This window comes from Stomoxys calcitrans, chromosome 5 (assembly GCF_963082655.1).
Source record: "Stomoxys calcitrans chromosome 5, idStoCalc2.1, whole genome shotgun sequence".
In the NCBI taxonomy this organism is placed as follows: domain Eukaryota; kingdom Metazoa; phylum Arthropoda; class Insecta; order Diptera; family Muscidae; genus Stomoxys; species Stomoxys calcitrans.
The window spans coordinates 6,101,663-6,128,860 of NC_081556.1; the positions used below are offsets into that span (position 1 = coordinate 6,101,663).

The window sequence follows — 27,198 nt, forward strand, 5'->3', positions numbered from 1 at the left end:
TTGCAGATTTTTGAAAACTTCAACCACTTATAGCCTTGGCTAAAAAATTGTCGAAAAAACTTTTTTTCGATTTTCTTAAAAAACTTTGGCGAATATTATTCGTCTTCGAAAACTGAATTAAGAGCGTATTTTGGATTTTCGAAATCTCCATTTTTGACTAAAAAACGCGGCGTTTTCGTTGCAAAAATATAAGATTTTTGAGATTTGATAAGAGATTTTGAAATGTAGCCTCATTAGTTAATAGATTCGCAAAAGTTTCGATGCATTCAAAAAATTTGAAATTTTGCAGATTTTTGGAAATTTCAACCACTTATAGCCTTGGCTAAAAAATTGTCGAAAAAACTTTTTTTCGATTTTCTTAAAAAACTTTGGCGAATATTATATTTCTTCGAAAACTGAATTTAGAGCGTATTTTGGATTTTCGAAATTTCCATTTTTGACTAAAAAACGCGGCGTTTTCGTTGCAAAAATATAAGATTTTTGAGATTTGATAAAAGATTTCGAAATGTTGCCTCAATATTTAATAGTTTCGCAAAAGTTTCGATGTATTCAAAAATTTTTAAACTTTGCAGATTTTTGAAAACTTCAACCACTTATAGCCTTGGCTAAAAAATTGTCGAAAAAACTTTTTTTCGATTTTCTTAAAAAACTTTGGCGAATATTATTCGTCTTCGAAAACTGAATTAAGAGCGTATTTTGGATTTTCGAAATCTCCATTTTTGACTAAAAAACGCGGCGTTTTCGTTGCAAAAATATAAGATTTTTGAGATTTGATAAGAGATTTTGAAATGTAGCCTCATTATTTAATAGATTCGCAAAAGTTTCGATGCATTCAAAAAATTTGAAATTTTGCAGATTTTTGGAAATTTCAACCACTTATAGCCTTGGCTAAAAAATTGTCGAAAAAAACTTTTTTTCGATTTTCTTAAAAAACTTTGGCGAATATTATTCGTCTTCGAAAACTGAATTAAGTGCGTATTTTGGATTTTCGAAATTTTCATTTTTGACTAAAAATCGCGGCGTTTTCGTTGCAAAAATATAAGATTTTTGAGATTTGATAAGAGATTTTGAAATGTAGCCTCATTATTTAATAGATTCGCAAAAGTTTCGATGCATTCAAAAAATTTGAAATTTTGCAGATTTTTGGAAATTTCAACCACTTATAGCCTTGGCTAAAAAATTGTCGAAAAAACTTTTTTTCGATTTTCTTAAAAAACTTTGGCGAATATTATTCGTCTTCGAAAACTGAATTAAGAGCGTATTTTGGATTTTCGAAATCTCCATTTTTGACTAAAAAACGCGGCGTTTTCGTTGCAAAAACATTCGATATTTGAAATCTGATAAAAGATCTCGAAATGTAGCCTCATTATTTAATAGATTCGCAAAAGTTTCGATGCATTCAAAAAATTTGAAATTTTGCAGATTTTTGAAAATTTCAACCACTTATAGCCTTTGCTAAAAAATGATCACTATTTGTTCAACCAAAACCTTTGAAATAAAAATGCCAAATGCTTTGTTTTATTCAAATTGCGATTTCTTTTTTTGTAATTTATTTTATGACTTGAATAGTTGATGTGTTTGTTGTTGATTGACTTTTTAAATTGTAGTAAAATTGTAACATTTTAAGAGATAGTTTTTTTTTCTTAAGACTTACAGCTAAATTGCATTTTTTCAATCAAGAGATCGTTTGGTTTTGTGGCATTATACCGTCGATATTATGACCCCTATTCTTCTAACAAAAGTAGGAGTAGGTTACAATGAAAGCAGCAAGTGTATAATAAGCTTCCTTCTTAAAAAGTCGTAGAAATAAATAACTTTTAAATTGACAAACTATGTAGAAATTGACAATATTTGGCTTTGTTTTGGGAAATAAATATTAAAATTGGGAAATGGGGGTGTTTGGGGCTGTGGGCTTGTCCTAAATATCTAACTAGATTGCACATAAAAATAAATATTTTAACATTTTTACATTTAATGCCTCGGTATGAGGTCGGGTCGTTATCACTAAGGCTAGCTAAAATGCTTGCAAGAATAGGAGTCTCATTATGAATTTTATTATTTAGTTAATTATTTTATGTAATTATTATTATTAAGCATTATTTTTTAGGCTTTGTTGATTGTTAAGACTTAGGTTTAGAGCAATTCAAGCATAGTTTTTGTTTTTCGTTAAATCACTTTATCTTAGTTTTTATTCCGTTTTGCTTTTGTTTAAGACTGACTGTCAAAGCTAAAATATGTGGCTATAAATTAGGTACCATCTACATATGTATGATTTATTTCTCCTTGATCATTGATTTGAAAATGTTCAGTTTTGTTGTTGTTGTTGTATATGCGTATTGTAAATATATGTGTATTTTATTTATTTTCTGAGAATTGCACTTTTAAATTTTTTTCGATTTTTTTTGATATTTTGCAGCTACATCCATAGAGAGCGGATGTAGCGATCTTTCCTCTTTCTTAATAAATCACAAACACACAAATCTTAGACAAGTGAAAAAAGTTAAGTAAATAAAATGTGCGCTAAAATTTTCAAATAAAATCGACATAGTGTTAAAATTGTTATTTAGTTTTGTTGGTGGTGTTGCTGTTGATGGTAGAAGGTGCCGTAATTTAATAATTCTAAGAGATTCACATTGGACAAGTTGCAAGTTCTTGTATAATTTGTATATGTATGTATATGTACTATGTATGCAATATAAATAAAATGTATATAAGATCATATGGAACATTCCACCATATTTCTTTCTTTCTCTCTAAAAAAAGCAAACTAAAGATGAACGATGCTGGAGGCTGTAGCATTTGTCCAGACTATCGACTGCTGTAGAACTGATTAATGCCCAAAACATGTTTTTCCTCGTGGTATTTCTGTAGTATGTGTGTTATAACAGACGTGGTATCATTATCTCCACCCCAAACACGTATAGTATGTTCGTTTTCCAATATTGCTAAAAAGGCTGAGAGACAAGGAATAAGTAACTAGTAACTTCTACTGTCCCCTTTGATGCTTTTTAACTACTTACCCAGAAATATTTTGGGATTGCTTAAATTGAGTTGAACTTGTGGTAATTGTAATATTGTTTTAAGTATAGGAGAATCTTGAGACAAGCCCTCGCGTAATTCTACTAAACTACCAGTGCGATTGCCACATAACCATTCACAAGCTGCCGCCTTATTGTTACAAGTCTTTTTTAAAGCCTGTATGACATCGGATTCCTGAAAACCCATCTCCACTAAAGTTTCCACAGCATCCGGAGTAGGCGGAATGTCACGATAACTATATATGCGCACTATTTCTAGTAAAGCAGCAATGTTTTCCACAGTACTCTGAAAATAAAAATTTAAATAATTGCATATGTTAGGCTAGGACAAAGAGGGTCCGACAGCGGACCCTTTTAGACATTTACGCTTTAAAAAACTAAACAATTTGTAAATGTTCACATTCATAGCGGAAGCACAAAAAGGAACTGCTTCTGTTTGCCGGTGTAGGACACATATCAATAGTTTCCTCCTGGGCAAAACTTGGGGTACAGACAAAGAGACATTATTAACCACTTATAAGCGATTTGTTGACCAGTATTGGAATATGCGGCGCCAACGTGGACAACAGGAGTGAGTCGTACACAATGGAGAATACTACAGACCTGTCAGAAAGCAGCCCCAAAGATCATCACGTTAACCAGATGACAAATATCGACCATGTACAATATCCTCAAAGATCACAGTATTTTACGGTTCCTGGTTAAAATCGGGACATACATCTTGAACGTCGGCATCAAACCTTGCCCTGAAGGAGTTGAGGCGGCAGCATCTGCCGGAACGTAATTGACGGGGAAGGTCAATTTCTTCATGTGCAATGGGAGGCGGTCGTTCTCCAAGGATTACATTCACCCGGTAGTCATTTAACGCATCTGCTATAGTGTTTGCATGAATGTTGTTTAGACCTGCTTGATATGCTGCTGGAAATCTTTTGTTGTTGTTGTAGCAGTGTGTTGTATACTGAGGCGTCAGCCCTTGCCGATGAAGGACTTCATCGGGTCCATCCGGTACGTACAACCGTGCCATGGGATTGTACCTATATGTAAACTTATAGCGAGTGTGGCTGCAACAACAACAACAAGAGGTTAACCTCCCCTGATCTAAAACTCTTTTATTTTGATCTTTAAAATACTTTCGTGATTTTTCGATCGTATTGCAGATCAAGATCATTTAAATTCAGCGCTTTCATATAAAAGTTTAGCAAGAGTATGCTGGTGGCATGGTGGTCGCGATTTCTGATACGCCATGTATCTTAACCAATTGTCTATTGCGCTTGTGAGGGCTAGGTGACTTATTGAGCCCTGTTTCAGAATAAATGATATTTCCTCGAAAAATAATGAAACTATCTAAAACTTTAAAAACGAAGTGCCTCTCTGTCTATTTCTTCGTGGAAAAAACTTGTGAGTTCCTCTGGTCGTATTCAAATTATCAAAGTGTTGATCCAGCTACCGTTATTCATTACCCTTATCCATACTTACATCACTCGATAGTATTCCTGAAGGCGAGGCCATTGAGTTTGTTCGCGGTATACCCATGACTGCTTCCTCAAGTGGTGTATCCTCACTTTGACGCTGTATAAGCCATTCAAGTGCCGATGAGTACACATTATTGTGCAATTTCAAAGCATATTCAGCCTTTTCCTTCTTAAAGCCCATATCAACAAGGCACTGTGTTGTATCGTTCTGATAATTTCGTTTGTTAATAAGTTTTTGCTTAAGCATAGCTATTAAACGTTTGGCATAGGGCCCAGAACCAATGACAATGGCCGAGGATTGAGCCAAGGATATAAGCACTTTGCGTACATCAAATTGTAGCTGAAAATAGAAAAAAGCGATACAACATAATGAACATGGTTCATAGAAAGCGTTTAAAAACATACATTTGATTGTTGAAAAATTTCGTTTATATCTACCATGGGTACATCGCTTGTTCTAACAGGCAGATTGCGGGTGGCTAAGTCTATATCCAGATCGGGCGGGGAACGAGTCTCGCGCGTTTGCGTTATCAAATGTTGCAGGTGCTTGCGTTTAAGAACTAAAACTATGCTATCATTATTGGCTATACCCACTTGGTCTAAGGTTTGACTCTCATTCAACTCTGAACCTTGATAGTCGGCTTTCAGCAAACGATATTTAGAGCTTAAAGATTTTGCATCTATTGCAAACATTTGCATGGTGGCCAAATCATCAGATAACTCAAGTAAAACTTCGTTTTTCAGTTCTGCCAAACGTCTATGGCGATCGGTTTGAAAGACCAGCACCCTGGCCGAGGGACAAATAACACGAACCTTGATGCGATATTCTCTGGACGTTGAAGGGGAGCACCTTGTCATGTCATCAACTTTGACTAGGGTGGTGTTCGTATTGGACGAAGAAGCTGCAGAAGCTCGACGAGAATTTTTTCTGCAAGACAAAATAATAACGTATTTGCTACTCAATCAAGAAGAAACTCATACTTGGCGAAAAGATTTTTTAATTTTTGCATTTTAACAAAAAATTTAAATATAATAGAACTTGAAAGAAATTTGACACAAGCAAGGAAAGAAAGTTTGTAAAGATAAAAAAAATACAAGGTCTTGATTTCAATCAAAATTAAGTTTTGCTGTTTTACATATAAATATACATATCTATATGTATGTATGTACACATGCATGCAAGTTTTCACTTTACTCCTTTAACACTGAATTCGTTATTAGTTTGCCAACTTAGAACTACATACTTACTTGGCTGATTTGACCGGTGATGAGTGCAACGAACGCGTCGCATGATGACATGGAGGTGAAGGCGAATGATTTTTTCTCTGTGCCCCAGACGTTGTATGATGGCTGCGACCGGGTGAATTTGGCTCAGATTCTTCAGGATTATCCTGCAAACGATGAAATCGTGGTGTATCACTATTTGTTGATTCCTCTTCCTCATCTTGATCTTCCTTGTTAGCTGCCGTCCTCTGTTGTTTGGAACGAGCTAACCATTTAGCACGTCTTTCCGCAAATTTCTCGCGTACCCATGGAATCATTATTTTGTTCACAGGGCTTTGGCACCAGCACAACTTTACAACTTTTTAATCATCACTTCTATTTGGCTCAGATATTATTAAGATGCATGCATATACATGGCTTTATTTCATTGTTCAACTTTGCATTTTACGTGTTTTATTTCAACATTTTGCAAAGTTTGTTTTTCATCATCTTTAATAATTTATACTTGTGTTTTTCTGTTTACAAGAAGTCCAGCAGAAGTCCTTAAAGGACGAGAAAAAGTCTAAATATGCAAACGTAAACGTAACGTAGATGTAGACTAACGTGTCGTGGTTCGCTTTATGAATACCTTAAGCTGAGTTTTCTGTTCAGTTTTTCGAGCGGAATGCTGTCAAACTCCATATAAAAAAACGTCGGCGGAACGTCGCGGAAAAGTAGTGCTCAGTTTATAGTGAGGAAAATTGCAAAAAATTACTATAGTGGCAACACTTGAAACTATTGCCGACAACATTTTAGTTCGTTTCATTTCTTTATTAATTTAATAAAAATATGTACAAAATGGAGTAAACCATTAGTGCAGATAAAGAAACGTGTTTTGGAATGGAAACAAAAACATTTGATTTCTGTCGAATTTCGCTCGCAAAACAATCACAAATTTCAGCGGCAGAATAGAATACCAACCCTTAGTAGACGTAATATAATGGATTAGTTGAGCTGAAACGTTATGTTTTACCATACTAAAAGCTAAAAAAAAGAAATTAATTGCAAATTGGCTTGGCGTTTCCTTCTACAAATATGCAATCCAAAATATTTGTTACTCTCTACCATTGTAAATCTAGTTACATCTTTAGTAATATCTTATTTTGTTTTGCCTTGATTTCCAATCCAACGTTACATATACGATAGAATAATTAGGCATTTTCGCATCTTCCAGAGTACAAAGTCTGTTTAGACTTGAAATCATGACGGCGGACTAACCATAAACAAATCTTCAGAACAATATGGATCTTTCCAAGGCATTTTTCTCATGCTCATAGATTAGTTGATGGCGCTTGTGAATACAGATAAATGAGAATTTTCTAAGAACATGCTGCAAGTAGAATCCATTGTTTCCTTTCCTGTGAAGGAATCTATGGCGTAATTCACGTATATAGGGTTTCGACAGTGTGTATCTTTTTTTATTTCTTTTCTATTTGCTGTAAATTTGATTTTTTTTTTATTTTTTGGCAGAGTTGCTTGCTTTGAAGAAAAATAAAATATTTACCGACACTTATAAGCTTGACATTTGCTGTCAAGTTTTGAGAGCAGAAAATCTGACGTGCTACTACTATACATCTTTTTCTGAAAGAATTTGTTCTTTTTATAAAGTGGAGATACATTTTTTAAATATTAAAATTGTATTTTTTGTTATTAAATTTAGATTTATGTATTTTTTTATTGTTTTGTAATTGTTTAATGGTAATTAATTGTGACATTCACTAGACTTATAGGTAGGTACATAATAAATAATAAAAATTTCTGTTTTTATTGTCATGTCATTAATATTTACATTTATTGTTCTTAATATAGATTAATTCTTAACTATTCACTATGTTGCTATACAAGAAAATATTTTAACAAATTAAACTTAAATTATAAAAGATAGACAAGGAATGTAAGGCACACAGCTCTTTTTATATAAAAGTAAAATGCATTTTAATTATTCATTTTCTGGCAAATGGATACCACAGTTTAAGTTTAATTATGTAACTACATACATACATAAATACGCTTTATTTTAGAAGGTAAATTTAAATTTTGGCTGGCTATTTACAATTTTGTATTAATTATCTCCTCTTTGGAGGAAGATGTGTCCAGTTCATTCCACTTTTGTATTTTTCCAGAACCAAATATCCAGAAAACAATGGCGGGTAGAATGTATGCAGCAGCACCGATAAGGAATATATAATGCCATTGCTCAATAGTGTTCTGTAGAAAAAAAGTAGAAAAAATATAAGGAAAATGTTTATTTTGAATGAAAATCAGTAAAACAAGTAAAAAGGCGTTACCACCACCTTGGGTATATACGTAAATCACCTTTCGTCAAAATCCGGCGAAAAATGCAGACCTTATGTCCCATAGCAGCTATATCGAAATAGGTTCCAATTTGGACCAAATACTAATAAGTACAAGCCACTGTTCAATTGTATATAAGAAAACATTGATCTTTTTAGTAGCTATATCTAAAAATAACCCGATCTGAGCCATATACGAAAAGCCTAACATAAGTCACTCTATAAAATTTCAGTTAAATCGGATTATAAATGCGCCTTTTATGGGCTCAAAACCATAAATCGAGACAACGGTCTATATGGCAGCTATATCCAAATCTGGACCGATTTGGGCCAAGTTGCTGAAACATGTCGAAGAGCCCAACACAATTCACTGTCCTAAATTTCGGCGAACTCGCCTTTTATGGACCTAGGACCCTAAATCGGCGGATCGGTCTATATGGCAGCTATATCCAAATCTGGACCGATCCAAATCAGTCTGATTCAAGTTTTAAGCTCAATGATAAGGGGCCTCTTTTTATAGCCGAGTCCGAACGGCGTGCCGCAGTGCGACACCTCTTTGGAGAGAAGTTTTACATGGCATAGTACCTCACAAATGTTGCCAGCATTAGGAGGGGAAAACCACCGTTGAAATTTTTTTCTGATGATCTCGCCAGGATTCGAACCCAGGCGTTCAGCGTCACAGGCGAACATGCTAACCTCTGCGCTACGGTGGCCTATATGACAGCTATATCCAAATCTGGACCGATCTGGGCCAAATTAAAGGAGGATGTCGAATGGCCTAACACAACTCACTGTTCCAAATTTCCTCAAAATCGGATAATAAATGTGGCTTTAATGGGCCTAAGACCCTAAATTGGCGAATCGGTCAATATCAAGATATATTCCGATATAGCCCATCTTCGAACTTAACCTGCTTATGGACAAAAACAGAATCTGTGAAAAGTTTCAGCTCAATATCTATATTTTTAAAGACTGTAGTGTGATTTCAACAGACAGACGGACGGACATGGCTAGATCGTCTTAGATTTTCACAATGATCAAGAATATATATACTTTATAGGGTCAGAAATTGATATTTCGAAGCGTTTTAAACGGAATGAGAAAATGAATATACCCCCATCCTTTGGCGGTGGGTATAAAAATACATAAAGTAAGGCCAGACTGATTTTATAAAACCTCCTTCATGTTGTAATTGTTGTAGCCACATTCGCATGTAGATGTAGCATTCCTCGCCAAGCTCCTTTAAGTGAGCAAGTTCGTTTCGATCCGTAGGACCGATCGCCGAGCAAACATTATGATCATTGATTATTTAAAGACGTAAATAACACGCCTTGTCGTATTGAGCATCATAAGCATTCAGTATTTAACCCAGAGGCGCACGGCTTCGCACTGAGACTCTGCGACCCGGCATGGGATAGCTGTGAGCATCACACAGATCGGACCTCACTGTTCCAGCCTAGGTGGTACTCATTGCGAGAAGCATAGCTGCGAGCTACCGCGCGCGTCCACAGGTTTCAGAAAGTGGAATGCTTCATACGGAGTAACTGCAACGGCAGTCGGGGGCAATCCGCGGTATCAGTGAGAGGCTGGGGGGTGCCAACTCTTGCACAAATACTGAGTGCCTATGATGCTCGATATGGCACGACAAATAATTGGCGCCCAGTTCCCGCGGGGATCGGTCCTTTTGTCCGGAACGAGTTTGCTCATCTACAGGAGCTTGACGGGGATCGCCACCCTCACATGAGAATGTGGCTACAACAACAACAACTCTGCACTCGAATCGCTAATTGTCTGCGATTGCAATTGCAGCAACTCCGTATGGAGCATCTCACTATCCACAACCTGTGTACGCCCCTGGTAGTTCGCAGCTAAGCTTCTAGTGATAACGACGAACACCACACAGATCGGAGCTCAAAATTCCAGCTTATGTGGTGCTCATAGTTATTCCGTAACCTCCATGGTTCAAGTACGTGAAGTTCTGTGGATCATTTCTGCTTTTAGGCCAAACTATAAATGACTACTTACGTTTTCTTTTGTGAAAGCCGCCACAATCATTGGCGAGAAGATTCCCGGTGTTGTACCCACACAATTGATAATGCCATATAATGTTCCGGCATAGTTAGGTGCCAGATCTTGACTGTTTTGCAAATTGGAAGCCGTAGCAGCACCATTAAAGGCCAATGATATTGTCATTATGGCCACACACACATAGGGATCTTTACCAAAGAATGCCAATACAACCAAAAATAAGCCAGGAATAACATGAGCTGGAAATGAAATTTAATAAAATGAAAGACAATGCTGTCGAAACTTTAAGGGTAGATATAACTTACAAGGTAAACAGAAAACTTTTCTCATTTTGGTAACCGTTAGCCAATTTTTGCGTCTAATCCAATCGGCTACGGCGCCAAAACCAAAAGCACAAATTAAGCGCGCCAAATGAGGTAGAGATGAAAGAAAACCAGCCGAGGACAAATTAAAACCTAAAACTTCGCTCAAGAATTTAGGTGTGGCTGTAATCAGGAAGAATAATCCCCACATGCTGCCATAATGCAAGAACAACAAGGACCAGAAGGGCATCGATACCAGAAGTGATTTGTAAGGAGGATAACGCTGAAATAAAATATAAAATATAAAAAAATATATTTCGCATTAATCAAAAGGGAAGCGATTTGGGCTGATTTAAGCAATGACCAGCCACAAAAGGCAAACATAACGAATAGAAAAAATTACAGTTTTTAGTAAATACTTACCTTCTTATTTGACACCGTTTCACCCAGACTCTTTTCTATGTACTCCCTTTCGCTAATACTGATTGTGGTGTGCTGGGCAGGACTATCGTCTACCACTATAAACCATGCTGCACATACAATTGCCACAAAAATTCCCACCATATAGAAGGCCCAGTCCCAGCCCATATTTTCTATGATAACACCACTAATGGGCCATGTTATAACCGTACCAAAAGTGCCACCCATCAGCGAGGCTACAAATTTTCCTTTTTCGTCGGGTGGAGCCCATTTTGAGACCAAATTATGACAGCAAGGATATACCACACCCTGTAAATTGAATAATTAGTGAAAAATAAATGTAATGAAACATTTCGAGGGTATTTACCGTTAAAAAGCCAATACCAAAACGTATCGCCCATACTGCCCATTTATCCCATGATGCCGCTAGGGGCGTTAGAGCCGTTAAAACTCCAGCCAACAAACAGCTATATCCCGCCACTGCTTTTCCACCAAAATTTTCGGCCAACATGCCAGCAGGCAATGAGGTGATCATATAGCCATAGAAAAAGGCTCCCAATAGCATAGCCTGATCACTTTGACTCCAATTGTAGCGTGGACCATACTGTGGGAAAAATTACAAATGAGATATATTGTACATAAAAAAATAACAAAGTTTTACCCGAAATTTTATTCTTTGCTCAAAAAGTTTTACTTAAAATCATAAATTTTAGCCATGGCATATTTTTAAGATTTTTTATATTTGTTTTAACATTAGAAAAAGGCGGTGGACTTGCATGAGCTCTTCTAAGATAGCTTTATCATAAAACCATAAATGTAGTAATACCTAACTGTTTGCTCTAAATATTTGCACTTCGAGCGGATATAGAATTATATGGTTATAAGTCGTAAACAAAGAAAAAATATTTACTGAATAAATACGTAAGATGTTGGTAAACTCTTTAAATAGAAAAACATTTAAGTCAATAGAAATATTTTCAGGAACATATCGAAATAAAGTAGATGCCAATGTTAAAGATACATATGTCAATGTTAAAGACATGTAAAATTTCCCATGATCATTCCATTTATGCTAATGGGATACTTTTCTCATATCAATGAGTGCTTTTATGGCGAGTGCGAACTTGGTAGAAAAGTTTTACCATGATTGGGTACCAAGGCGGATTTAAAAAGGTGGTCTCACGCGAACAGCAGCTGACCAGGTTTGACGGTCATGATTGGCTACCCACAAATGTTGTTGTTGTTGTAGCAGGGAGTGGCAGCCCTTGACGATAAAAGACTCCATCGGGCCAATCCGGTACGGACAACCGGCTGCCACACACACAAATGTAGTCATAATTAGTAAGCAGAACCACCGCTGAACATTTTATCTGTTGTTCGCGACGGATTTTGAACCCAGGCGTTCTGCGTCATAGGTGGATATGCTTAATTGTGCGCCACGCTGACCTCCGATGTTAAATCTTAAAGACATGAATAGTAAAATCTGGGGAAAGCTTGAAAATACATTATAAAGGGTGATTCACGCACATTTCAAGTTTGGTTTCACTGTCAAAAATCTTCAATTTGGTCCATGGCGAAACAATTAAAGGTGGTCTCATTTGTACAACAACCACAAATCATATGGTGCAATCCGCCATCTTGTCATCAAGCTCATCGTCGTTTTGCCAACACACGCAATCAAATTTGTGTGCGTGTATGTATACGTGTGCGTGCATGATCGGAGAATATGAGAGAAAGAAGATAACAACAAAGAAAATGCGAAAAAACTGTCATCTTAATACCGTCAAAGCTGGCCGGCTACTAACAGCTGTTCGCGTGAGACCACCTTTTGAAATCCGCCTTAGCATGACATGTGGTTTCAACAAGACGGTGCCACATGTGCGTTTTAACCCTTAGCCTTTAGACTAGTTTTTGTGGAGCTATGATAAAGCTCATGCTTATACATGACATAATTACCAGCTGAGTACTTAATTACGCTGAGTACAATTTTTTCTCGCCAATTGCACTGTTAGTTGGAGTTGGATCAATCACTGATTTTGACAGATAGTGCACTCAACATTTTGTGGTTGTGCAATGCCACTACCTGTAAATAAATATATCTTGGTCTATACAGACAAGCCAACTTCAATTGGAAGGCAACACTGAAGCATTTATTCGTGAGATACTGGCCGATATGTTGAAAGAGTATGCCAACACTGGACTAAGCGGTTAGAACATTTCAGGCACTGATACGGTCAACATTTTTGTATTTTTTTTTAATGAAAATCTTTCCTATAGCTCTAAAAAAATCAACCTTTAGAATATATATGATATAACTAAATATTTCCTCAAATGAGATCGGCAGACTAATCCCTTCAAATGTTTTTATCCGGATGTTTGTCGAAATACATTTGTTTTCTTTCACTTTGAAAAACGTTTTATAAAATAATATGCTTTTAGAAAATAAACACAAGTGTTTAAAAACGTTTGACGTTAAGAGTTAGGGCAAAACCATAACAAATTGAAAAATGTTAACTTGTTGAGCATTTAACTTTGCCTTGTAAATGTGCTTTTATTACACACGCCTTTAAGAAAAATTAATAGTATTAATGCTAAACACATGCAATATGTAAAGATTAGGTATATGGAAAAGTTTATTAGGGAAAATTTTGAACACATAGATGGCATTGTATTCATTAATATGAATACGAGATATGATGAAAAAATTACCGTTATTTTCAATTTTTTCAAAAAGAATTTCCTTATTCATCAATAATTATCTTGACCCCTTTAAAGTAATACTAACAGCGTCCTTCCGTTTGTAACTCATCGAAGTAATGATCTGAGAACCAACATATGTATGTACCAACATAACAGAAAAAAAAATGTGAAAAGCGAACATACGTAAAATGTGCCAATTTTTACTAACGACACCTGTTGAGGACTACAAACAACTAAAATATAACTGGGTCAAAAAAATCAGCAAGTTTTTTTGCTTTAAAATCTTTAATCTAAAAAAAGTAATCGGCGAAAAATATCGCGAAAAGAGAATGTAGTACCAGCCTTAAGCTAGCCATAGACGAACGATTTGTTGGTGTGATTTGCAAATTTATTGCTGCGATTTATTGCATACCGTTTCTCCACACACGCTCGAACAAATCATAATTCGGCTGACGTTGAAGAGTAAGCATATGCTACGAAGCGGATGATGTTCATTTTGTGTTTGAACTTCGGTTTGTGCTTTTCTTTTCTTTTCTTTTTTTCTTTTGATAGGAAACTTAAAAAAACATGTGCGACGATGCAGCGGCTGATGCAGCTGCGCTTTTAATTATATATACATGTTTCGACATAGAACATAAAAAACAAGAAAAGAAAAAAATCGAAAAAAAAAGAAAAAGAAAATGGAGTGAAGAGTGGCTGCTCGAAAGAAAAAAGCATTCCCATGTAGCAACGCTCAAAAATATGGAAATGCTTACTCCAAGGGATTATAAAAATTTTTTACGCATGGATGTAGATACCTATGAAGAACTATTAAGGTGGGTAACGCCAGCAATAAAAAAGGAGGACACAGTGATGCGTGACGCTATTACGCCAAATGAAAGACTTTCAGCGACGTTACGCTTCCTTGCTTCTGGGCAAAGCTATGAGGACCTTAAATTTCTAACCAAAATATCGGCCCAAAGTCTTGGTGGAATCATATTGGAGACGTCGAAAGCTATTATTGCAGCACTAAAACCATTTATTAAGGTAAGTGAAAATGTTAATATCAAATTCTGGTTGCAGTTTATTTTATTTTTTTATAAATATTTTATTTTTAGATGCCACGCAACTCTGATGAATGGAAAACAATTGCCAATGACTTCGAAAATAGATGGAATTTTAACCACTGCGTGGGAGCCATCGACGGAAAGCATGTGAATATAGTGAAACCGTCTAAATCTGGCTCGTACTTCTACAATTACAAGAAAAACTTCAGTATTGTGATGATGGCACTGGTGGGCGCAAATTATGAGTTTTTAATGGTCGAGGTTGGAATAAATGGAAGATGTTCAGATGCAGGTGTTTTTGCTCAGTCGAAGTTAAAGCAAATGTACGACGATTATGGATTGAATTTGCCAGCCCCGGAAATGTTACCGTTAACCGAAGATGTGGTTCCCTATGTTATTGTTGGAGACGACGCCTTCCCACTTTTAGAGAACCTCATGAAGCCTTACAGTCGGCACAACTTAACAGAGGAGGAAATTATATTCAATTACCGACTATCGAGAGCTCGACGAATAGTGGAAAATGCGTTCGGAATTTTAGCGAACCGTTTTAGAATTCTGCACACAACAATTAATTTGTGCCCCGAAAAGGCTTCAATTATAACTCTTGCCTGCTGCTACTTGCATAATTACTTATGTTTTAAAAATTCAAATATATACTTGAAACGCAGTGAGAATGAAGAGAATTTAAATTTGACTGACTTGGAACCAATTGCTCATGGTAATTCGTCAAATAACGCGAAAAATGTTCGGCACAAACTGAGCAACTATTTTAACAGCGTTGGTGCCGTACCCTGGCAGTACAATGCCTCCTAAAACCAGTCACCATTAAAACCCAGCAAAAAAATGTCCTTGAAAGTAATTAGATGGGAGCTATTAACAAACAAATATTTTATTTACATTAAATCTCTTAAATCTATAAAAATAAAAAATAAATAAATTCATTAATTCAGTTTTAGTTATTAATTACATTAAATACTTTGGGGGTTAGTCGATTTAAACACACAAAAAAATGCTATTCATATTCTAACGTGTCAAAAAGCTGCTGAAATGCATTTTCTGATGGCACTACCTCGTCAGGTATTATATGCACGGTTTCATCTAAGTGGGTGCTGTGGTGGGATGACACTGTTGAATAAGCAGGTGAAGGTGTTGGTGTCGCATATAACGGCGTTGCCGATTCATCCGAAAAGTGGAAGCGACTGGGTGGCCTTGTTGATAAAACTGGTGAAGGTGATGGTGTTCCATGAGGTGAAATTGCGGAAAAAGACGAATATGTTGAGGAAGCAGACGCGTAAGGCTTTGAGTTTTGGTTGTTGTGGTGAAAATTGGACATAGGTTTCCGTGGTTGCACTTGCAAGTAAACTTGTTGTTGTACTTGTTGCTGCCCAAGGCTCACGGAACTTTGTAGCGTCAGATTGCCTAGTTGCGCGTACACAAGGGCTTCGTCCATCACCTTTTTTGCATATATTTTTTGCTCCGGCCTTAATTTGCGGAATGTTACTGCCCACGCTTCACCATAAATATCTGCCTCGTCCTTATTTGCTTTTGGGACAGTTTTTTTCAGATGGTCGACAGCCGTTTCTAGAAAATCTGTCGGATCGAATTTTTTTTTCTTTGGTTCCTAAAAATGAAAATATTATGCATTTAGAGACTGAAAATAATAAATTACATACACAAATAAATATTCTATTACACAAGCACAATTTACTTACCTTTTCAATTTCTGCGTCAAACGTCTCATCAAACGTAGAAATGCCTTCCAACTGTGTCTCTTGGTCGAGCAAAAAATTAAGATGGTCAAAATACCACAGCGACGGCACGTATATATCCTCAGCACCTGCACCTGACCTTTCGCTTTTGCGCATCTTCTGCAGCTCCCTTCTGTACGTTGTTCGTAGGCAATTATATTTTTTTTTTACTAGGTCCACCGAAGCATTTTTATCAACCTCTTTCCATTTTGTTACGAGTTTTTCCCATGATTTTTGTTTTTCTAATTTGTCTTTATATTTTTCACTTTTTGTTTGCCAAATGGCATTTTCATTTTTTAACACATCAAAAAATTCTATCATAAAGTCTTTGCTTGCCATTTTTTGTGTGCACTACACGACCTTTCGTTACAATGGTTGAAGAGCAACTGAAATGGCAAAATGGCTTAAAATTTGCGCAGTAGCCCACACACGTATGATTTGTTTGCCAACAAATTGCAAGTTTTTGAAAATTTTCAAAAACTTGCAATTTGTTCGCAAACTACCCCACAGACGTAAAAACGCGACCACAAACCCAACAAATTGCTCGAATTTATCGTTCGTCTATGGCTAGCTTTAAGGATTGGTATTCTATTCTGCTTTCGGAATAGCCGCAGAAATTTTTAATTATTTCGCGAGCGGAATTTGATGGAAATCAAATGTTTTTGTTCCCATACCAAAACACGTTACTTGATCTGCACTTATTGTTTTCTCTATTTTATATATATATTTTTTCTCAAATATATGAAGGAAAAGGAACCATTGATACCAAAAAACAAACGACAATGATGCAGGCAATAGTATCAAGTGTTGCCACTATAATAGTTCTTTGCCATTTTCCTCACTATAAACAGAGTATTACTTTTCCGCCGGTTTTCAGCCAACGTTTGACCGACGTTGTTTTTATATGGAGTTTGGCAGCATTCCGCTCGAAATACTGAACAGAATACTCAGCTTAACGTAAGTATGTTATCGTTGAGATTTTTGTAGTGTTTCAAAAAGGTAATCGTGAAAACATGTGTTTTCAACTGTGAAATACGTGCATAGTATCAGCCATTACAGGGGAAATCAAGATAAATCGGTTATAATTATCTTTCCATTACTACTTTGCACTGCAATTCTATCCACAACATCTGACTTGCACTGGATAGGACTACAATAAGACACGGCAATTCACGGCATATCTTGTTAATACGCATTACTTACATCTGGCAATACTTCTGTGGAGTTGGCATCTGTGTTCTCAACCATAGCTATGATATTTATGGACAAGTTGACACGCATCATGTAGCTCATGAGGCAGGCCATGAATAACATAACAGCGATGTTGAAACGCTTCGGTACTATGTTTACTGAAAAACAAAACAACAAATTAGTAAATTAAAAGTAGCTATTAACGCTTAGCGGGTATATAAGGCAATAAATATCCAGACATCAAGTAAGAGCTTTAACGGTACTTTCCTAGGTATTAGGGGGATTCGCATGATGCAATACAAATCATGGGACCTTAAATTTAATGGTAGTTCACACTTATCAATAATGAATGTTCTGCTATAGACTAGTGCTAAGTTCATTTACACGAACATTGTTTATTTATTGTTGGCGAAGAAATATGCCACATTTTAATATTAAGCTGAGTATTCTGTTCAGTATTTCGAGCAGCTGAAAACCGGAAAAGTATAACTCTGTTTAAACTGACTGAAATTGCAAAAAACTACTATAGTGGCAACACTTGAAACTATTGCCGGCATCATTTTAGTTTGTTTTATTGGTTTCAAAATAATAAGTCCAGATAAAAAACGTGTTTTGGCATGGGAACAAAAACATTTGATTTCTGTCAAATTCCGCTCGCGAAATAATTAAATATTGCAGTGACTTTTCCGCAAGCAGAATAGAATACCAACCCTAAAGTTCTTAACAGAATGTGCTCGTTGAGCAGCGTCGCGTTGCAAGTCTGCAAAAAAATGTTTAAAAAAGATAAACATTTCTTAACTCCGATTTGACTGAAATTTTGCACGTAGTGTTTTGGTATCATTTTCAACAACTGTTTTAAGTACGGTTCAAATCGGTTCATAATCTGGTATAGCTGTCATATAAACCGATCTTGGATCTTGACTTCTTGAACCATTAGAGCGCGCAATTCTCATCCGATTTGGCTGAAATTTTGCATGAGGTGTTTTGTTATGACTTCCAATTACTGTGCGAAGTATGCAAATCGGTACATAACCTGATATAACTGCCATATAAACCGATCTGGGATCTTGACTTCTTGAGCCTCTAGAGGGCGCAATTCTTATCCGATTTGACAGAAATTTTGTACAACGGCTTCTCTCATGACCTTCAACATACGTGTTTATTATGCTCTGAATCGATCAAAGGCTTGATACAGCTCCCATATAAACCCATCTCTCGATTTTGCCTCTTTAGCCCCTACAAGGCGTAATTCTTGTCCGAATGAACTGAAATATTACACAATGACTTCTACAGCAATCATTTATGGTCTGAATCGGACTATAACTTGATGTTATCTCTTTTTTATATATTTTTTCTCAAATAAATAAAGAAAAACGAACCACTAAAACCAATAAAACAAACAAAAATGATGCCGGCAATAGTTTTAAGTGTTGCCACTGTAGTATTATTTTGCTATTTTCCACGCTTTGAGCAGAGTTTTACTTTTCCGCCTATTTTTAGCCAACGTTTTTTTATATGGAGTTTGACAGCATTCCGCCTGAAAAGCTGAACAGAATACTCAGCTTTAGGCTTGTGAATTGGGATGACAAGAAACGGCTTATTAGTTGCAATTACTTTTAGGCAAATTTTCCCAAAATTGTATTGGTTGGCTTTTCCACATTATAAGCATGTACGAAAATGCCATTATAGGCATGTTTTATTTAGATATAATGTACAGCCATAATTTTAACCATTGGCATTTGAAATGGTGTGTCGTGTTTTTCTATGAAATTTGTCACCAAAGGGCAAAAACAAATAATATATTGCAACAATAACAATGTCATCTCAATCGCATTTGAAAATAACAATAATATATTGTCGTTTGTTGATAATTAGTTATGGTCTAACGCAAAAAGGCAAACGGTTTCTATGACATGATAGTTTTATTATATTTTCATATGAAAAAAATGTTGGTGAACCTTAAATGTTTTTTTATTTATTAAAAATATTTATTTTGTATTGCGTGTTGATAAAGTTATTATAAATAAGATTTCCAAAGTTTTTTTTTTATAATGAAAAAGGAAATGTTTTGAAATAAACTCAGATATTTTGAAAGCTTTGTGGGCGTTGAGTAGTAGACGTGTCATTTAATATTTCAAAATAAATTGTAACTAAGAATATTATTAGAAAATTACTGTGAATTCTAATAATTAAACCAATTAGGCGCAAAGATAATGTCACCTTAATAACGTATAATTAAAAAATAATTGATGTTTATATTCAATAAAATTCTCATTTCTTTATTTATCTCAGAGAATTTTCATGGGCTGATGTAAAAAACATTGTCTGATATTTTAACTTAGATCGACCGTTTGAGGCCATACTCGACATGTATATTGGGAGACATTACATAACATTGCACGCAATATTTTATTCGATTATAATAAGTGGTAGGCTCTGTAGGTGCTCAAAAAGACTATTTGGAAGATTAGTTGATATAAAGCCTAATGTGTTATGAACCGTTATTAATCATATTATAACCATGCAATTCACATGAATCCTAAAAAAGTAGTTCCCGTTTTTTCTGGCAGTATTGTGGCGGGTACCTTTTTTGCGCTCCACTGCAACAATTTTTTTTCTCGTTTCGCTCCGCTCCATTTCATTTGCTTTTAAATCGACTTTTCATTTCTAAATTTTCTTCTTACACACACCGTGCCTTATGAAGTCAAATATTAGTTTTGTCATTACGGTTACAACGTCAATCAATATTCAACTGTGATTTTGTATGCCAGATTCGTAATCTACTCCCGAATACCTTTCATTTGAGCCCCATATTGATAAGGACGTTCAATTTGTCAATGGGGTTAGGCGACTTCCTGGGTACTTGGACCAATATTTAATACCATATTCGTATTCTACTCTTCAATACCTTTCATTTGATATACATATTGTCCTTATCGGTCCACTTTTTACTTTGGGTGGGAGAGTCCGCCCCCTTCCGATATCAACAAATTATATTCCTTCTTCCTGACTATATTTGTAATCTACTCCCGAATTACTTTCATTTGAGTCCCATATTGTCATGCTCGTCCAATAAACCTATTTTAGGGTTGGGGCGGCCCTCCAGTTGCTTGGACCCAATTTTTAATGCAGTACACTTTTATTCTTGCGTAGCACTATTGGGGTAAGGGGAGGGTCCGCCACCTTCCGATTCCAAAAAATTATATAGCTTATATTTCCCTCCAGACCAACCTACACAATTTGTGAAAATTTCAAGGCAATCGATTCAGCCGTTTTGGAGGCTATGCGGAACAAACAAAAACAAATTAATTTTTATAAATAAGATATAAGATTTTACTCTGATTTGGCAAATATTGTTTGTCGGGAGAATTTGGCCTACCTATTCATTTATTGGTGAATGCTGTATATTGGTTTTATTTAAAAACGTTAAAGAAGTTTAGTTCACAACTCTGGCATAATGCCCTGCAAAGAGGATTGAAATATCAGAGACATTTTTGTGCTCTCAAAATTTGACAGCAAATGTCAAGCTGTCAAGGTGTCGGCAATTACATTTTTTTTTCTTCATAGGAAGCAGCGCTGTCAAAAAAATTAAAAAATCAAATTTACAGCAAAAAGAAATTAAACAAAAGAAAGAAAGACTAAGACTGCAGAAACCCTATACACGTGCATTACGCCCTAGTTTCCTTCACGGGAAAGGAAATGATGCATAATTAAAAAATGCAAATGACGCAAATAGCATATTATTGAGAGCAAAATAGTGCTTGCGGCATGTTCTTAGATAATTCTCATTTATCTATATTCACAAGCGTCACCAGTCTATCAGTCAATCAGTGCGAAGTTCAAATTCGTTATCTATATATAATTTACCTATGTCTATATATAATGTATTTTTTTTTATTTTAAAACTTTAAAGAAGTTTAGTTGACAACTCTGGCACAATGGCCTGCAAAGAGGATTGAAACAACAGAGACCTTTTTGTGCTCTCAAAATTTGCCAGCAAATGTCAAGCTTATAGGTGTCGGTAATTATTTTATTTTTCTTCAAGGCATGCAGCTCTTCCAAAAAAAATTAAAAAAAAAAATCACATTTACAACAAAAAGAAAAGAACCCCTACATACGTGCATTACGCCATAGTTTCCTTCACGGAAAAGGAAATAATGCATAATTAAAAAATGCAAATCATTGAGAGCAGAATGGTGCTTACGCAATGATCTTAGATAATTCTCATTTATCTATATTCACAAGCGTCACCAATCAGTCTATGTGTGAAGTTCCAATTCTTTATCTATATATAATTTATCTATGTGGCCTGCTCTATATCACCTAACAAACAAACTTTTGTAAAAACCGACAAAATGTGGGTTTTTATTGTTTTGTATTTAGGTCCGCATGACTTGAATGGCAAATATGTACTCAACATGAATGTTATATATTTCGAATCAAGCTTAACTATTAATAGACACTTGTAGACTATTCCGCCAAAAACAATAATAGCTTAAATATTGAATTTAAAATAAACAAAGCAAGGTTTCATAGACTTTTGGCGTAGTTAAACATTTAAATGAGAAAACACTTAACTTGATGTCTGTCTTAAATTGATGTCTGTTAATACAATATAAATGTATAATACTTGGTTTTTAAAGATTCTATACTTACGACATGGTAGATTTGAGTAAACCATTTTAACTTATTTTTTTTTTGTTTTTACTAGTTTTTGGTATGAGGATTGAGGTATTTTAACGGTGGTCTCTTTCGGAGGTAATTATTTGTTGACTTAGTTTTGATTAGACATAGTACAGAAGTTTAGGTGCTGCCTTTATAGAAAAAATATCTGAAAATAATAAAAAAAATTGAATCCAGTTTAAGCTTATTATAGGTATTTTTGATTAGGTTTAATTGAACACAGATAAAAATAATTTTGAAAAACAACAATTTCGGTTGCAAAACAACTACGCAAGTTGTTAATTTTCCTGCAACAATATATTTTGAATCTCAACGATCCAAAGTACAAATTTGTTGTTGAAAGGCACTCTTTGGAAACCAACATATAACGACAACAACAATATATCCATAAGCAAGACAAAAAACCAACCAACCAGCCCGTCGGATGTGCTTTGCTTCGGGTGGTGGTGTTTTTATTTTCTTTGTTCGGGTTCGCGCTGCTTTGCGTCGTTCGTTTTACAGCTGCTCTCGGGTTTTTCTCTGTCACTCTCTCTACTATTACCCTTAAAAACCATTTTTAATAATTTTGTTGCCGCAGAGTATTGAACTCACGAGATCTCATGTTTGATAGTCTGGCACGCATCCTCTAGCCTACCGACGTAATCTTCTTTACGATGAAATAAATCAATACGTACTGCTGCACAGTAATAAGTGTCTCAATTAATTAAATTAAAAAAAGGTAAAAACCACTCTAACAAATTTTTTTCTGAATACGAAATTTATATTTTTTTGCCGAATTTTATAAAATAAATTTAATTAATAAAAAAATTAATTTTTTTGTCCGACCGAGGGACTTGAATTTCGGTTTGCAAGTCATGAATGGCATGGGAGTTTTATGCGCTACATGGTTGCAAACTTCTCCCCAAAGAGGTATTTCACAGCGGCACGCCGTTCGGACTAGAGCTGGCAAATTATCGATGGCACTATCGACATTTAATTTTTTTGACTGAATATCGGTTGATATTTTTCCGATGGATACTATCGCAAAAGTTAAATTTTCTGCAAAACTAAACAAAAACCAGTAAGGAAAGGCAAAAGTCGGGCGGTGCCGTCTTTATAATACCCTACACCTACCCTATAGGTACAAAGTGGGAGCTATGTCTAATTCTATAATAACTACGGTTCACAAATGACAACATTATTGACAACAAACATATATATGGGAGCTATGTCTAAATCTGAACCGATTTTTATGAAATTCACCTGTAATGTCGAAAGTCATAAGAAAATTCTTCATTCCAAATTTCTGGGGAATCGGTTAACAAATGACCATTTTATCGAATTATTACTGCAAATCGGACGAACATCTATATGGGAGCTATATCCAAATCTGAACCGATTTTCCAATTTCGACAGGCTTCGTCTTTAGGCCAAAAAACATGTCCATACCAATTTGGAAGACGATCGGATGAAAATTGCGACCTGTAGTTTGTACACAAATTAACATGGACAGACGGAAATAGCTTAATCGAATCAGAAAGTGAGTCAGAGTCGATAGGTATACTTATCAATTGGTCTATCTCTCTTCCGTTTAGGTGTTACAAACTAATTCACTAAGTTATAATATCCTGTACAACAGTAGTGGTGTAGGGTATAAAAAAACAATCCCACACTGAATGTATCCTTTAAAATACATTGCACCTATAGAAGGCGCAATTTTTATCCCATTAGACTAACATTTTAACAATGATTTCTCTTATGATTTCCAACTTACTGTATTAACCTTGGTTTTATTTGGTCTGCGCATTAATATTGCTTCCATATAAATCGGCCTCCTGATCTTTACTTCTCATTTTCATGTGAAATATATCGATATTTATCATTAAAACCATCGAAAATATGGAATGTTGCGTTTATCGATAGTTTGCCAGCTCTACGCTGAATGCCTAAGTTTGAATCTTGGCGAGAACCTCAGAAAAAAATTTCGGCGGTGTTTGTCTCCCCATAATGCTGGCCACATTTGTCTAAACCATTGGGCTTAAACTTGAATCGGACCTCACATTTGGATATGCGAGAAGTTAAATGGAAAGTTCATAGGCAAAATTGCATTTGCACATTAAAATTTTCTTTCCCACTATTTCTTATCATATATACAAACAAATAGAATTTCTTAGAATCACTTCAGTGCAAGAGGAATAATATCTAAACCAATTAGCCAGACTTTGAAGTGTCATTTGTTTTTCATCTAATCTTTTTAGAGCTGAACGATTAAATTAAAAAAAATAACTTTTAGATATTGACGTATTTTCCTAATATTTTTTCCTTGTACTGGTCAAGTGATAATCAATCATATTATTGCTGATTATTTTCTATACGAATCTTTGTTAAGATTTCAATAACGCTAATAAATCTGCCATATAAGTGACGTTTGATAGACTAATCATTTAATAATGATTTGATATGATTAAATTTACAATGTATTAATTTATGGCCCAAAAAATTTTCAAGAGTCTAAGGTAAACTACAATGCGTGGAAAAAATTCCTATTCACCTTGCCTATTAGAATTTTTGCTGTAAAACTTTGAAATGACTATTATTCTTAGTATTAAAGTGAGTAATACAAGACATTCCTTGGTAAGAGGGGATTTAGGGCGCTGAAAATGTATTATCATTAGTAACATTAGATTAACGTTGTCAGGCGCTTAAATCTAAAACATTTTTGTGGTAAAATGTTTCTAAGAAAGTTAGAATTAGGATAGATGTATATATATATCAGCAAGGAATTTTTCTGATTGTGTTTCACTTGTGAATGTTCCAAGATACTTCGGCAATAAAATTCTACCCCGTATTTTTATACCCCCCACCATAGGATGGGGGTATACTAATTTCGTCATTCTGTTTGGTACTCCTCGTAAAATCTGTCTAAGACCCCATAAAGTATAAATATTATAGATCGTCACGACATTTTAAGCCGATCTAGCCAAGTCCATCCGTCTGTCTGTCGAAAGCACGCTAACTTTCAAAGGAGTAAAGCTAGACACTCCGATTTGGTTAAAATTTTGTATGGCGTGGTTTTTTATGACTTCCAACAACTGTGCTAAGTATGGTTTAAAGCGGTCCATAACCTGATATAGCTACCATATAAACCGATCTGGGATCTTGACTTCTTTAGCCTTTGGAGGGCGTAATTATTATCCGATTCGGCTGAAATTTTGTATAACGGCTTCTCCCATGAACTCCAACATACGTTTCAAATGTGGTCTGAATTGGTCTATAGCCTGATACAGCTCCCCTATAAACCGTTCTCCCTATTTTACTTCTCGAGCCCCTAAAAAGCGCAATGCTTATTCGATTTGGCTGAAATTTGACACAAAAACTTCTACTGTGGTCTCCAACATTCAATTCAATTAGCATAGCAATTCTTTTCTTTAATCCTTTGTTTGTTTAAAAAGAGATACTGGGAAAGAACTTCAGTAATGCGATCCTTGGTGGAGGGTATATAAGATTCGGACCGGCCGAACTTAGCACGCTTGCACTTGATTTTTTGTATCAATCAACACGTAGGGGATGTCCCCTATGAATGCAATGGATTACGTTGGCTAATGGAAGTTAGGAATTGGAGGGGGGAAACGAATGTAGTGTTTATTGACATTTGTCTTAAATCTCTGGATTTCATAGTGTGTGGGAAAATAATTAAGAATACTCCCTATAATGCATTGTCCGGTCTGCTGTACAATTAATAATAAACGGGTATGAGTTCCTAGAATGTCTGATATTTCTGACAAACATCCTTACATCAGGAATAAGAAGACGAATATCAGATGGACACACACCAAGAAAGTACCGATAGAACAGCGCCAAAAGAACCCACATTGCGACGATGTTCAAGGGAGGCAATAGAGTTGGATACTCTATTGTGCCCAATCAACGCCATCGCTCTCCTCTGTAAACGGTCGAGTAGAGCCAGAGTTGATTTTGAAGCTCCCGCCCATACATGTGAGTTGTATTCCATTTTTGGCTTTATGACAGTGGTATGGATGTTAAGAAGATCAGAAGGAGTGAAGTAATTCTTGCAACATTTAAGAAAGCCTAAGCACAAATTCATGGTTAGCCCAACGGTCATCGCTTTGTTTTTTCATAAGCTTCTGATTGCTCAACATTTATACCTTTGATAGACAAAGATGATCGTAATGGGTCAACGAATCGTTTGTGTGACAACAAACAGCTCTGAGTCTTCCGTGCTACTTTACTCGATTCATTCAACTCCACTCAGCAATGACCAGCAAATCCTGGCTGAGTGTACCGTCCATAACCCGCCTCTTGTCCTTAATCCCTCGGAGACTCGGCCTAGGGTCGAATGAGTACAAATAACAGAGATAACTGTCATCCGAAAATGAGTAGATTGGATTCGATGTCTGACTCAACAGATTGTTGATGAAAATAAAAAAAAGAGAAGGAGAAAGAATAGAGCCCAGGAGTACCAGACCCTATCAAATGCTTTAGAGATATACAGAGCCACATCCTTACTCTCACCCAGAATTTACTAATAGAAGGTTAGGTCACATGCGAGAACATAAAGCGGATAAGCTCCATTAACATCATTAAGGGTGTTAAATCTGCCGATTGAAAATGTCATCATATAGGAGAAAACGTAAACAAAGAATGAATTTAAAAAGGAACATGCCAAGTACAGCCAAATATTAAAAGAAAATTTATGTTGGCTGATCGCTTGCCTTAATCCTATACAGTGAATCGTGACTCTCACCAAACTGGTGGATTGAGCGACTCCAACGTTCCGACAGAAATGCAATTAGTTCGTTCGTAGAGCGATTTCAGCCGAACCCATACTGTTGGTCACTCAGAAGGCCATTAGACTCTAAATACCTCACAAGATGGTAATGAACCATGCTCTTCATAACATTTCTATGGAATTCACTTGTAATGTCGATTGTCATAACAAAATTCTTCCTGCCAAATTTCGAGAGAATGGGTTAACAAATGAGCATTTTATTGCATTATTACTGCAAATCGGAC

The 27,198-nt window shown here is 35.6% G+C and overlaps 4 protein-coding genes across 6 annotated transcripts in view; 1 reads left to right on the top strand and 3 right to left on the bottom strand.

Moving 5' to 3' along the window:
• Positions 1 to 2,247: 2,247 nt before the first annotated feature.
• Positions 2,248 to 6,281, bottom strand: LOC106095501 (ubiquitin-associated domain-containing protein 1). Of its 2 annotated transcripts, none has more exons than XM_013262739.2 (5): positions 5,759 to 6,281; positions 4,916 to 5,438; positions 4,515 to 4,850; positions 3,021 to 3,324; positions 2,248 to 2,954 (listed from the first exon to the last, which is right to left on the bottom strand). In XM_013262739.2, exons 1-5 carry the CDS (start codon positions 6,049 to 6,051, stop codon positions 2,809 to 2,811), a joined length of 1,602 nt encoding a protein of 533 aa, XP_013118193.2. In that variant the 5' UTR covers positions 6,052 to 6,281; the 3' UTR covers positions 2,248 to 2,808. The 2 variants fall into 2 exon arrangements, with proteins under 2 accessions (XP_013118193.2, XP_013118200.2); XM_013262746.2 differs by lacking the exon at positions 5,759 to 6,281 and adding an exon at positions 5,492 to 5,592.
• A 1,244-nt stretch (positions 6,282 to 7,525) lies between these two features.
• Positions 7,526 to 27,198, bottom strand: part of LOC106095404 (sialin) — a 44,119-nt gene continuing 24,446 nt past the window's right edge. For both annotated transcript variants that reach the window (XM_013262652.2, XM_013262645.2), the window contains exons 2-8: positions 22,159 to 22,333; positions 17,515 to 17,660; positions 11,185 to 11,421; positions 10,821 to 11,126; positions 10,401 to 10,680; positions 10,093 to 10,334; positions 7,526 to 7,981 (exon numbers count right to left, since the gene is read on the bottom strand). In XM_013262652.2, coding sequence (XP_013118106.1) covers positions 7,823 to 7,981; positions 10,093 to 10,334; positions 10,401 to 10,680; positions 10,821 to 11,126; positions 11,185 to 11,421; positions 17,515 to 17,660; positions 22,159 to 22,183 — 1,395 coding nt within the window. In that variant the 5' untranslated portion in view covers positions 22,184 to 22,333 and the 3' untranslated portion in view covers positions 7,526 to 7,822. The remainder of the gene's footprint in view (positions 7,982 to 10,092; positions 10,335 to 10,400; positions 10,681 to 10,820; positions 11,127 to 11,184; positions 11,422 to 17,514; positions 17,661 to 22,158; positions 22,334 to 27,198) is intronic.
• On the top strand, positions 13,863 to 15,508 carry LOC131997748 (uncharacterized). Its single transcript, XM_059369248.1, has 3 exons — positions 13,863 to 13,979; positions 14,070 to 14,543; positions 14,615 to 15,508. Exons 2-3 carry the CDS (start codon positions 14,085 to 14,087, stop codon positions 15,374 to 15,376), a joined length of 1,221 nt encoding a protein of 406 aa, XP_059225231.1. The 5' UTR covers positions 13,863 to 13,979; positions 14,070 to 14,084; the 3' UTR covers positions 15,377 to 15,508.
• LOC131997749 (uncharacterized) lies at positions 15,483 to 16,852 on the bottom strand. Its single transcript, XM_059369249.1, has 2 exons — positions 16,276 to 16,852; positions 15,483 to 16,184 (listed from the first exon to the last, which is right to left on the bottom strand). The coding sequence occupies exons 1-2, from the start codon at positions 16,648 to 16,650 to the stop codon at positions 15,576 to 15,578; spliced, it is 984 nt and encodes a 327-aa protein (XP_059225232.1). The 5' UTR covers positions 16,651 to 16,852; the 3' UTR covers positions 15,483 to 15,575.